The sequence below is a fragment of the Bubalus bubalis genome, chromosome 16 (assembly GCF_019923935.1).
Source record: "Bubalus bubalis isolate 160015118507 breed Murrah chromosome 16, NDDB_SH_1, whole genome shotgun sequence".
Taxonomy (NCBI): domain Eukaryota; kingdom Metazoa; phylum Chordata; class Mammalia; order Artiodactyla; family Bovidae; genus Bubalus; species Bubalus bubalis.
The window spans coordinates 21,194,474-21,207,883 of NC_059172.1; the positions used below are offsets into that span (position 1 = coordinate 21,194,474).

A 13,410-nucleotide genomic window follows, 5' to 3' on the forward strand; every position below is an offset into this window, starting at 1 on the left:
GGGTCAGGTACAAAAAAGTACGTACAGGAGAGTCCGTTTCTATGAAACTGTAAAAATGGCAACATTACAGCCACAGAAAGCAGATTAGGGCTGCTAAGAGCTGGCACTGGGGGAGTGGGGAAGATTCACTGCAAAGGGACACAAGAGAATATTGAGAAGTGATAGAAATATTCTAGCAGCTCATGATTGTGGTCGTAGTGACAAAACTGTACATGTATTATCAAAACTCATCACTTAGAATTGGTGAATTTTATTATATATAGATTATACCTCAATAAAGTTGATTGAAAATTGTAAGGCACTCAGTAAGGATATGTGCATGTGCACGCTCTCTCTCTCTTTCTATATATATACACACACACACACACACACATTGTTAGTCAATTTCTTCAAGATAGTGTTTTCTGTTGCTACTTATCAGAAGATGGAGCTTTCACTGTGATATACTCAGTATCAGAACTCCACTGAGTTCTTTTACTTTTATAAAGAAATTCATAGACTGTCACCAGGGCTTCCAAGTTTTGTTTAAACCTTGGTTTTGCAAAAATATTCAAATGTCTGACCATCTTAAATTTATGAAAATCACAGAAACATATCATGTTCTCTCATAAGTTTACTATATATTTTTTTCAACAATTTTAGGCATTTGGGTAATTGATAAATTGGGTAATTGATAAATAAGACAGTTAATACACTATCTGGTCATGAAACGCAGTGGACAGAGCAAGTCAGGAAGAAATTCAGCTCTCTCCAGACTGTGCAGTGTAAGCCTTGAACAAGTCACTTAAATGTTTAAGGCTCACTGTTTCCTAATATGGAAAAAGAAGATAAGAAGACTGAGGGATGTTCTAGGAAAGACTGAGACTCTTTCCAGTTACAGGCAAGTGAATCTTCATTGTTTTGGGTCTATGTGGGCCAAAACAGCTTGTACCAAGTGCTGAGACCATGAGACAACCAGGAAGAAGAAAGTTTTCAGGACCTGTCCAAGTTAAAGGCTACTTAAAAATTAGACTGATTAATGGAGGGTGTTTGATCAAGAAAGATGCAATTCTAAGACATGACCAGGGTATATTACAGATCCACATGTATAGGTTATTCATTACATGCTAATCATAGGGTTGTGGGGTGGGTTTGTTGGGTTTTTTGTTTTTATTTTTGTTTTGAGAGTTCTCAAATTTACCAATTTCATCAATGACAGCTTATAAAGATGCGATCTGTTGAACCACCCGGCTTCACCTCAATTTGTGAAGAGGACCTGAGTTGTAACAAGAGCCATAAAGAATGGTAAGGTTACATGTACTTCACCCTACAATTTATTTTACTATGTGGCATAACACTAAAGCTCTCACTAAACTGTTACAGCATTTGTACACGGATGCCCTGTTAGAGAAGCTAAGAACTACACGATGTTAATAATGCCCTTTCAGAGGTTGGTGAACAGATTCCAAAAATAAAATGAAGGTCTAATTCACATGGTTATACTCTCTACCTTTCTTTACTAAAGGTGTTCTAGGAGCTGAGAAGTCTATACACTCTGCAGAGATGCTTCCAATCACACATGTGTAAATGGATGTTTACTGATGGCAGGGGCAAATGTCACCCAAACAGCTACTGTGGAGTGAATACAGTGAAGCAAAAGTAAAGCCTAGCCATCAAATATATTACACCATGCTTGTGACCGTATCTTCCTCACAGACTGCAAGCTCCAGGAGGACCGAGAACGCATGTGCCTCTTTGACTGATGGGTTCCTGCTACACCGTGTGCACTCAACCCACACTGACTGATTAACTGAATATAGAGACACTATAGGGCTTCCTCATTAGCTCAGCTGGTAAAGAATCCACCTGCAATGCCTGAGACCCCAGTTCGATTCCTGGGTTGGGAAGTTCCCCTGGAGAAGGGATAGGCTCTCCACTCCAGTATTCTTGGGCTTCTCCGCTGGTTCAGAATCTCCGCCTGCAATGCGGGAGACCTGGGGTCCATCCGTGGGTTGGGAAAATCCCCTAGACGGGGTATGGCAATCCATTCCAGCATTCTCGCCTGGAGAATCCCCATGGACAGAGGACACACCACAGGCTACAGTCCGTGCAGTCACAAAAGAGTCGGACTGAGCACAGCACAGACACACCACACTTCAGTCTGGTCATGCACTTTAGAAATGTAGAACTCTGTGTCATCCCTTTATCTAATAAATCTCACCAGGATCTGATTTAATAAACTACAGTGCTAAATGGGAAATAGTAACTGGAATAACAATTGATTTTTTTCATCTGAATATGGCATGCTTCACTGATCAACTAGGTGACTAAACTCTGGAGCAGAAGGTGCTTTGTGAATTACAGAAGGAAAAAAAACTCCAAAAAACCAAAAATAAAATAAAATAATAATACAAATGAATCTGTAAACAAAACAGACTCAGTGATACAGAAAAACAAACTTACAGTTACCAAAAGGGAAGCGGGGGGATGGGATAAATTAGGAGTATGGAATTAACTCCTAATTAGGATAAAATAGGAGTATGGCTCAGATAATAAAGAATCTACCTGCAATGTGGGAGACTTGGGTTCAGTCCCTGGGTAGGGAAGATCCCCTGGAGAAGGGAATGGCAACTGACTTCAGTATTCTTGCCTGGAGAATTCCACGGACAGAGGAGCCTGGTGGGGCTACAGTCCATGGGGTTGCAAAGAGTCAGACACGACTGAAGCAATTAACATACAACACATATGGCATTAACAGATACAAACTACTATACAAGCAACAAGGATTCACTATTTAGCACAGGGAACTATATTTAATACCTTGTAATAACTATCAAGGAAAATAACCTGAAACATATATATATATATATATATAACTGAATCACTAGCTGGACACCTGAAACTAACATAATATTGTATTAATAAATCAACTATACTTCAATTTTCAAAAATTCACCATTAGAATAAAAGGGTAATATTGGTGCAGGACAGATCCACTGGTAAAGGCTAAAATCAGTGAGTTGAAGTTTAAGTAGAAACAGGATATTTGCAAAGTTACACAGTACTGCAGGGCTTCCCTAGTGGCTCAGCGGTAAAGAATCTGCCTGCCAATGCAGGAGATGCAGGTTCGATCCCTAGGTCAGGAAGACTCTTAGACAAGGAAATGGCAACCCACTCTAGGGCTTCCCTGGTGGCTCAGATGGTAAAGAATCTACCTACAATGCAGGAGACCTGGGTTCAATCCCTGGGTTGGGAAGATCCCCTGGAGAATGGAATGGCAACCCACTCCCGAATTCTTGCCTGGAAAATGTCATAGACAGAGGAACCTGGTGGGCTATAGTCCAAGGGGTCACAAAAGAGTCACGACTCAGTGACTAAACAGCAACAATAACAACAAAAGTACTGTAAGCAGATAGGGTAGGTGGTCCCCAGAGAAAAAGAACCAGGCATGATTCTCTTGATATAAGAAGCCATTTTGACCTAAGCCACTTTGTGATTTAAGCCTGGCCACAATGCTTGCCCTTGAACAAATCTCAGTAATTCTGTAAGATAAACATTATGATCCAATATCTGATATCTTCGAGTTCTGTAGGAACTAATGCCCCCAACCCAGGTGGAGGAGGGTAACTACCTGCTGAGATGGAAGTCTGGTCAGAACTGAGGGAATGTCACCATGGTGACCTTTTCTGACCCTCCTGGCTTCAATCATCAAGGGCTTCAGCTCTGGCAACCTTTATTCCAATTCCATGCAGAAGTCTCTGGTCAAGCCCCTTCATGAATATGAGGTACCCTTGGCTTAAAATTTCCCTAGTTTTGCTGTTGAGGGAGAAATTGCTTTGGAAAAGATCCCTGGTATTCTCTTTACTTGCTGCAAATAATAAATCCTCCCTTTTCCCACAGAAAAATAAATAAATAAATAAAGTATTTGGAAGTAGAGAAACTTATGGGAAACATTAAGTTACAGTTGACTGATCCTTACTCTAAGGATCTCTATGTTTAAAGAATTAATATTTTTAGAACCAAATAACTGCCTCGGATCAGTGCCAACCAATTCTGACAAGGCCAGCCATTTTTCCTTTTTTATATTCTGTATCAGCTATTAAACGTTATACGTGCAGGGTAAGCAGGTGAGGGTGTTCTCCCCACACCACCAAGCAATTCTCGGATACCAGACAAGTGTGCTGCACTTCTGACACTACCTACCTGGAGATCGTATCAGATTCCACAGGTTAAGGACACAGTCCCACAAGACTCCGCCCCCCCCCCCGCCCCCCCCCCCCCCGCCCCCCCCCCCCCCCCCCCCCGCTTACTTTCAGAGGGCAGTCCCAAGTCCAGGGTGTCACCTGTGCTTCTGACAGACTGGCTGTGGATGGGAAGTTCCAACAACCCCTCACCCCCTTTTATTCGATTAATTTGCTGGAACAGCTCACAGAACTCAAAGAAACATTTTACTTACTAGATTACTGGATTATTATAAAAGGATGTAACTCAGAACCAGCCAAATAGAAGAGAAGCACAGGGCAAGGTACGGAGGGGCAGGGCGCCACTCCCCCAGTGCCTCCATGGCCTCACTAGCCCAGAAGCTCTCGGAACCCCGTCCTTCTGGGGTTTTCTCTCGGCTTCACTACACAGGCAAATATGATTAAATAAATGGCCACTGGCAACTGTACAACCTCCAGCTCCTCCCTCCTCCCCAGAGGTGGGAGGGAGGGATGGGTAGGATTCAAAGTTCCGACCCTCTAATCTCAAGATTGAGTCCCCTTAGGTTAGGCTGTGCCTCATTAGAGTAACAAAAGACATCTTTCTAGCTCTCATCACTCAGGAGATTCCAGTAGTTTAGAAGTTCTGAGCCAGAAACTGGATGAGAACCAAACATATATTTCCCATTATAAATTACAGCATCACAGTTACCAACAGTATTTCTATCATTCAAACATTACTCTGTATTTTACTTTGCAAGTCTAAAGGCTATCTTTTTGCTTTTAATTTGTAGAACCCCAGATGTGATGCAGGGAAAGATTGAAGGCAGGAGGAGAAGGGAACGACAGAGGACGAGATGGTTGGATGGCATCACTGACTCAATGGACATGAATTTGAGTAAGCTCTGCGAGATGGTGAAGGACAGGGAAGCCTGGCGTGCTGCAGTCTATGGGGTCACAAAGAGTTGGTCATGATTGAGCCACTGAACACAAAGATGTGATTTTAGAGTTACTTTAAACTCATTAGCTATACATTTACACAGTTTGGGAGAAATGTCTGCAGATAACTAATTTCATATTTTATAAATTCTTTTTTATGCTCTCTGCAAGCAGTGATGCCTCCTGACCTGGTCCCCAAACTCCGGGGTGGCAGTTTTACCACTGGAGTCCATAGCTCTATTCCTACCTATTATTACAAGGAAAAAAGGGCAAGAAAGCCAGAAACAATATAGTCAGTCATTGATTTTAAACCTCATTTTGATATGGAACTGTGAGAATTTAATGAAAGCTTTTCTGACCTTCCTAGAAAAATATATATACACAGACACGTTGATACACCTTTTTGACTCTTCCTGGATTCCCCAACACTTGATCATAGGTCTCAGGATAAGCTGCCTTAAGGACATAACTACATACAATGTTAACTAATACAGTCTAGTGCTGGCTTGACATTAATTTGGAATCATGCCATCAGACTGACGGGATGCCATAGGCAAGGCCATTAATCAAAGAACTGAAGATTCTAATCCAAAGGTACTTCTTTACCAGAAACTATAAGTGATAACACTACCATACTGGCCATCAACATCCATATTACAGCCATCTCCTGGGTATCTTAAAATGCAACAGATGAGGGAATTTTCCTGGTGGTCCAGTGGTTAGGCTCTGCACTTTCACTGCCAAGGCTGTCGGGTCCCTGTTTGGGGAACTAAGATCCCACAAGTCACATGACATGGCCAAAAAAATTTTTAATAATAAATAAATGCAGTATGTTAGTAGCAGTAGTACTAACAACTAGTGTTTATCGAGCATTTATTATATGAAGACACTGTTGTAAGAGCTTTATATGAATTCATTTAGTCTTTACAATGACCCTAAGAGATAAGCATATTTTCCTCCTTTTAAAAATGAGAAAACAGATGAAACTTTCTAACTATACATTGGAGACAAGGTATAACACAACCACGTTAGACTGTTATTAACAGCATGTTTTCTTCCCTGAATACAATGTGACCTAGTAGTATATTTATCAAAATCTATTCGATGATAAATTATAATAAAATGGGGTCCACCAATGTCTGCTTTAAGAATACCATGTTGACTAATAAATTACCTGGGAGGGGCTTTTACCATTTTAATAGAAACATACCTTAAACTCCCAAATGTCTATACTTTTTGCAAACATGAAGGATTACTGATCATTTGTACTTTAAAGAGATAATATCAACACTGACATTCTTAGACTATGACAATCCCTCTTAAAACTTTCATTTTTGGACTCACTTCAAAAACCCTGAGTATTCCTAATAAAAGACATGAGCTGGAGCATCTGCTGGGAATACTTGCGGAAATTGCCATCCTCTCATTGGCAAGGCCTGCTTCCTGCCAGGGATCTGAAGTGACTTCACCACACACAGTTAGTACACTGAATCCCCTCATCCTTGTGGGAACGATGCCCCCAGGCAGTGAATTTAGGGTGTGGTGAACTCACAGTCAAAAACTTTTTTTTTTAACCTGCACAAGCACAGACCTGGCTAGAACCTTTCAAAACACTCTTAATTAAAGCTGCAATTTTCACTCCACCCTGTTTCTCAGAGCATTTCAGATAAATTGGAATGTCACTGAGGCTGGAGGAAAACAGCAATATTCTGAACATTATTCTAAAATGTGAGTTTCTCATGCAATTGAAAATCCATAAGTGACTGGGCTGTTAGTTGTAAAATGGTTGCTATACTTAAATGCTAATTATTGGCAATTCTATCATACTATTAGAACCTAGCTCAGGGCCACATGTACAAGGAAGGGTAATAAAAATATCATCCAAAAACAATGAAGATAATGCTTCTAACCAAAGTCAAATGTGCTTACAGTGAGGTCTTTGCACTCTTTGGGTGCTTGGAGAGCCCGACTTTATTTTTTTCTGTAGAGCTTCATCAGAAACTTCCACAGCATCTTCAAGGCCTTGCTCAGAATCACCTGATTTTGATTTTCCTGCTTCGTTTACATTGGACTTGTCAAGGTTTTCAGACATTCTCAATTAAGTTCATTCACTTTCCTAGAGGGAAAAAAAAAAAAACACCAAAATGTTCTTGCTCTGACACTAACTGGCAGTGTGACTCTAAGCAAATGATTTAACCTCTTTGGGTTTCAGATTTCTCACCTGTAAAATAAATGGGCTTGCTAAGATCTTATCCTTATCCCACTATAATATTCTACTTCCATGATTAAACAGATCACCTGTAAAATGACACTTGTAACTATCAAATTCATGGGCCTATACTTCAGAGAATAACAAGTTCGAATATTTTGTTCCAATCTGAGTACCATGTCACGAGAACATGGCCTTAACACTATAAACTGCCTGCTTGTATTTTAATCCATCAGTGATTTAATTCTCAAATTCTTTCCTTCCTGAGAGCTGAAAGGAAGACTCTGGAAATAATGCTTTTCATCAGCGTTCAAAGTAAATATACACTGGACTGAGAAGTTGGTTCCCCAATCCTATTATGTGGATAAGACACCCGGGGATGACAAATAGAAGGCAGAATCTCATGCAGCATTTAAGAAAAATGTGTGGGGCAAATATTTTTATTAATCCCTTGCCAGTCAGCAGGAAAAGCTGGTGAGTAAAGTAGGAAGTTGCAAACCACCATAATGCATATGGTTGGATGGGGTGTTAACTGTCTTAGGTGCTGATTAGAAGAGGACTAACGCTTAACATGTTGGTTTGGGCTAGTTAATAAAGGCCTAGAATAAAGGCCTTATTTACTATAAATGTTTCCTATCAAGTTTTTTTCCCCTAATTTTTTTTTATTGAGTTATTTATTCCTAATGGGCTTCCTAGTAAAGGAAAAGAAAGACACAATGTTTTCTGCATTTATAATACTGAAAATATTTAGCATTTGTACTAGTAGCACTTGAAGACCACAAAATATTTTCATAAGCACTAATTAGACTTTATTACACACCTGGAAGGTAATCCAAGGATCAAAAGAAATGTTGACCATTTTCAGGACGTTTGGCAGACTCCTTTCTGCACATTAGAAGAATCATTTGATATAATTATCTGAACATCAGATAAACCCATTAAACAAAATGAAGTTACTGGAACTGACATTTTCAGGCCTGTATTATTAATATGAAGGTTGCTTTAATGTCATTCCTTTTTAACCTTCCAGCATCCCACTCCAGACACCCATCTCCTCTGTCCTAAATCCTGTCTGGCTCTGGAAATGCTCCAAGAACCAAAGGGTAACATTACCAGCATCTTCTATCAAAGGACAAACAAAAACACTTCTAATTTTATCCTCTTCACATGTTGGGAATGAGCTGAGGATGAAGTAACTCATTCTGTGCAATAAGGAGAAAATGCAATTTCCAGGTCTTTTAATATTCAGTTTAGTAAACTAACCCATCTTTCTAAGATTTGGTTCAAGGCTATCCCTTCGCAGGTCACTTGCCCAACCTCACCAGTGTTTGTTCCTTTCTCTGAACGCCTATAGGGATGGATGTTAGACATCTGTCATTCATCATTGCCTTAAAGCCAACTCAAAATATGCTAATTTAAATAGGAATAGAACGATGAAAAGGCATGGTCGAGAGGGGGAGAGAGACATTCTTACAAGGAAATACAGTTAAACTTAAGCCTTAATGGCATTATGAAATCACTAAGCAGGAGAAACTAATTCTTCCTGGAAGGAGGTTGGGATAACCTTCCAGAAAAGGTGATATTTGAGCCTGTCTTTTTGAAAAGAGTAGGATTTCACTCCATTAAAAAACATTTGGAGGGAATTCCCTGGCGGTCCAGTGATTAAGGACTAGGCATTTCCACTGCAAGGGGCCTTTGTTGGGGAACTAAAAAGCCATGCTGGTACAGCCAAAAAAAAAAAAAAAAATCAAACACAAAACATCTGGAGGAAGAGAAGGTGAAAAGGGGGGCGTTTCACTTAAAGCGCAGGAGCAAAGGCAAATGAAAATACGCAGAACAAGCAGCAGGTGACAAAGGAGCGATGAGTTGGGATTAGATCGTAAAATTGCTAGTTCTTCTTAATAAAAAAAAAAAAACCACAAAACTCTTCACCTACATTTTTAACTTCTTACAGGCCAGACCAACCACATTCCCCACATATGCTCCACACATATAAGTATATCCCCCGAACAGATGCCCATTAAGTATTTACTGATAGCTGTCATCTATTTAAAGTCAGTTTATGCGGGAGGGCTGGGCGTTAGTCTCAGACATACCTGGGTTCCAATTCTGGCTCTTTATTAGCTGTGTTAACTTCCGTTTCCTCATCTGTAAAACGCAGCTACCTACCTCCTGGGTTTGGGGGAAGTGTCAATGACAGGATGTGCATAACGACAGCTGGTGCACAACCGGCTTCCAAAAATGGTAACTATAATTAGAGGGCTATATAGGACGCAGCGAGGAACCATTTAACTGCATGCAGTGTGCTCATTCATTCAATCCCCAACTCCTGCCATGCCTAAAAAGGGAACCGAGGGTAGGAGGATCCTCGCACTTGCCGTGAAGACTGTCTGAGCCTCACGCCGAGCCCAAGCTGCTCTCAAGAGTCTCCCCAGGAGAAAGGGTCTTTCAGCAACAGCAAGAAGCTCTGTCCAACGCCGGCGAGAAACCCTTTCCCCAGCACTCGGCGCCACGCACGCCCAGCGTCTGGATTCCGTTGTAAACAACTGTTTGGGCCTGAGAGGGAGTGGCCGGGCCGGGAGCTAGCGAGGCGCGCCTGGAGGGTTGGCCTCGAGGGGCGGGACAAAGGCCGCGCTAAGACTCAACCTGCCCGCTGTGTCTACCTCTTCCTCGCCTCCACCCGACATCACTGGGCCCCGGTCGACGGAAAACGGCGAAGCAGCGTCTGCAATCTCGGTCTCGTCCCTGGCGTGAGGGCTCCGCAGGGCTGCCAGCCTGCGCATCCGCTTCCCTCACCTGCTCCGGAGTGGGCGTCTTCCCTACTGTCGCTCGGCTGGGGATCTGGCGGCGGCGGAGGCAGGGAGGATGCGCGGCGGGAAGGGCCGGTTCAACCTCTGCCCCTCGGAGGCCGCATCCCTCGCTGCGCTGCGAGCGGTCCTCCCCGCCGGGCTCGGATGGGTAGCGGCCAGCGCGGCGGCTCCTCAGTGTCGGGTAGCGGGAGGAAGCTCTCAGCCGGGAGGCGCCTGTCCCACGTAGGGCGTCGCCATGTTCCCTTACGGAAAGGCGGGAGGTGCGGCCGGGTGCCAGTTGCGGGGGCCCAGTGGGCTGTGACTCGGAGCCGGGAGGCCCCCGCCCCAGAGAGGGCGGCGCCATGTTTCTGTACGGAAAAACGGGCTGCGGGGCAGGCGGCACGGAGGCAGTCGAGGAAGGCGAAAGGATTGGCTGTTTCGATGCAAAGCCTTCCCCGTCCTGGTTTTCAATTTTAAATATTACATCATGGTTTATAGCCACGTTATTTGTTCCCCTCCCCTCGTTTTTGGTTGTTAAAAAAAAAAGTCATGCCCACCACCGGGATGGCCAAATTTCATTTTAACGGCCCAGATTCGATTTGGTTTGAGTCATCTCTTTTATCTAAGCGGTCGCTACTTTGTCGACGGGAAGAACGAGATCTTCGCCCTGAAAAGATGGAAGGCAAGGAGGCAAAGACGTCTCACGAGGGTTCAACTCGGTTTAGAGAGCTCAGAAACACAGCCCTCAGCATTTTATGTGCCATATGTATTCTAGAAAGGAAACACTCCGTGTTAAGACAAGCTTGTTCTGAAGCCTCCTTCCCCTTTGTCTCAGGTACCCGGGCCGTGGCTGTCGCAGCCCTGAACAGTTGCTGATCCAAGAAAACCATGCTTTTCTCAGCCTGTATAGTAAGACAGCAAACTACACGAATAGAAATCGTTGTGAGGGGTCCATCTTCAAAAGTAAAAGTTCGTAACTTTTATCTGTTCTTTTGAAAAATGCTTTAAGAATGAACATCAAACATGTGTGCCTTAAAATGAAGGTAACAATCAAGCCTCTTACCCGAAGCCTATAAACTTGTTAAATAACTAGAACAAAACAAGCTGGAGTGGAATTAGGAGTTGCTTTCAAACGCCACTTCTAAGTAGATCACACACGGGCAGTTATTCCTACATTAAAGTAAGAATTTTTCCTGAAACACACAGTTCTCAGAAGAGGATTCACTTTGAGGGGGAGGGGGGTGCCATAAGATATTAACTGGAACGAAGATTTAGGAAGAAAACATTCAGTTCTCACTTCAGAGTCTAGACGAATATACTTTTTGGTGTTAAGTTGCTAAGGTGACTCTTTATGACCCCTAGGACAGCAGCATGCCAGACCTCTCTGTCCTCCACTATCTCCCAGAGTGTGCTCAATTCATGTCCATTAGTCGGTAATGCTATATAATCATTGCATCCTCTGCCACCCCTTCTCCTTTTGCCTTCGATCTTTCCCAGCATCAGGGTCTTTTTCAATGAGTCAGCTGTTCACATCAAGTGGCCAAAGTATTGGAACTACAGCATCAGTCCTTCCAATATACCATAGTCTCTAGATTAGCTGTTCCCTTCTCCAGAGGATCTTCCCAACCCAGGGATCAAACCCAGGTTCCCCACACTGCAGGCGGATTCTTTACCAGCTGAGCAAGGGAAGCCCTTCACATCAGGGCTTACCATAAACATGACCAATTTTCTTAAAACTTGATGCTTATGAAGTTTGAGGTAAACTGTGGTTTTACTAGATTGTCCATGAAATTAACATTGTATTAGAATGCTTCTTCTTCTAGGACCATGAATATAACTAAAAAATTCTGTCCTCCCCTGAAGGAGAGCTGTTGCAGGTTTTGTTGCCAAATAATGATGTTTATTCCATTATGTGCAAAATAAAGGTTATAAATCAGGAAGTACACACACTGTTGCTAGGTCAGCTATGGTCTCACCACACTTTAAGTAGTTTGTTTCTAAAAACTTCCTCACTCAAATCATGAACTGTCTTCTCTTTCACTTCACTGTAGAGAGCTGCCTTCCTTTCCTGCCTATGCAACAAAGCAAAATACACATCACAAAAGAACCCACCTGACATAACTATTCCTTACTTTATTAGAATTATATTACGTACTATAGATGAGTCCTCAACTTTTTCCTTTTTAAAGACTAGCCAGAACACATGTATACCTGTGGCGGATTCATTTTGATATATGGCAAAACCAATACAATATTGTAAAGTTAAAAAATAAAATTAAAAAAAAAAAAAAAAGACTAGCCAGTATATCTTTGAAAACAAAAGACTGACATGCTAGCATATTTGGCACATCATTTTAGTTTTCCTACCCCTCATTAGAAGTCTGAATTTAAAATTCAGTCTCATTTTAATCTTTTGGTTTTATTATTGTAAAAATGCATAATTTAAACTTGTATTATACAAGTTACAAGTGTTATATTGCATGTCTGTTTACCAAGTGTATTGTAACAGTGCAGTTCTTCCAAAATAACCATTAACTGAATAAAAAGGTGTTGAGACATTAGTTCTAATGATTAATTTACAAGGAATGAAGGACACAGAGGAACATGATAAAAGATAGTACAGGCTTGCAATCAGCTAAATCCAGATTGTGGGAAACTCAAGAACAGCCCACCAGGTTTACTGAATAACAAACAGAGAGAAGAGAAGAGAGGAGAGACAAAGAGAAAAACCTATAAAGATTGAAGAAGCACATTAACCAATTGCAATGAATGAACTCTGCTGGGATCCCTACTTAAATGTCACCGTCATTTGAGATCAGAAACTGTGAACACTGACTGCATTTTTGAAGATATTAAGGAATTGTGACTTTGTGTGTGTGTATAATAATGATACTGGGGTTATGTTTTTAATGTCCTTATCTTTTAGTCATACATACTGAAATCTTATAGATGGAGTGATAGCATGTATGAAATTTGCTGAAGTGGGAGCCCAGAATAAACAAGACTGGCCATGAGTTGACAGCTGTTGAAACTGTATGATGAATACATGAAGGGCTCATTATTCTATTCTCCCCATATTTATGTATGTTTGAAATTATCCACAGTAAGCTTTAAAAGATGCTGAAGTTGTCAAAAGCATTAGGACAGTTCAATTTCTGACTTGTCTACAGTTTATGGTAACTGACAAATTCATTTTAGCATAGCCTAAATTTCCATCTTGTATCTTCAAGAAATATACCTTTCAAGGTACAAACCACACTCCTATTAACTTGTAATTACAGACTTCCTTACTGTT

General features: G+C 41.7%; 1 protein-coding gene across 7 annotated transcripts in view; it reads right to left on the reverse strand.

Annotated features, from left to right (window-relative positions):
• Positions 1–10,263, reverse strand: part of TCP11L1 (t-complex 11 like 1) — a 34,769-nt gene extending 24,506 nt beyond the window's left edge. For 2 of the 7 annotated variants that reach the window (XM_025266260.3, XM_006080387.4), the window contains exons 1-3: positions 9,423–9,692; positions 8,147–8,211; positions 7,047–7,233 (exon numbers count right to left, since the gene is read on the reverse strand). In XM_025266260.3, the coding sequence (XP_025122045.3) occupies positions 7,047–7,209 (163 nt within the window). In that variant the 5' untranslated portion in view covers positions 7,210–7,233; positions 8,147–8,211; positions 9,423–9,692. The other 5 variants (XM_006080389.4, XM_006080388.4, XM_006080386.4 and 2 more) reach the window with 5 other exon arrangements.
• Between the last annotated feature and the right edge of the window lie 3,147 nt (positions 10,264–13,410).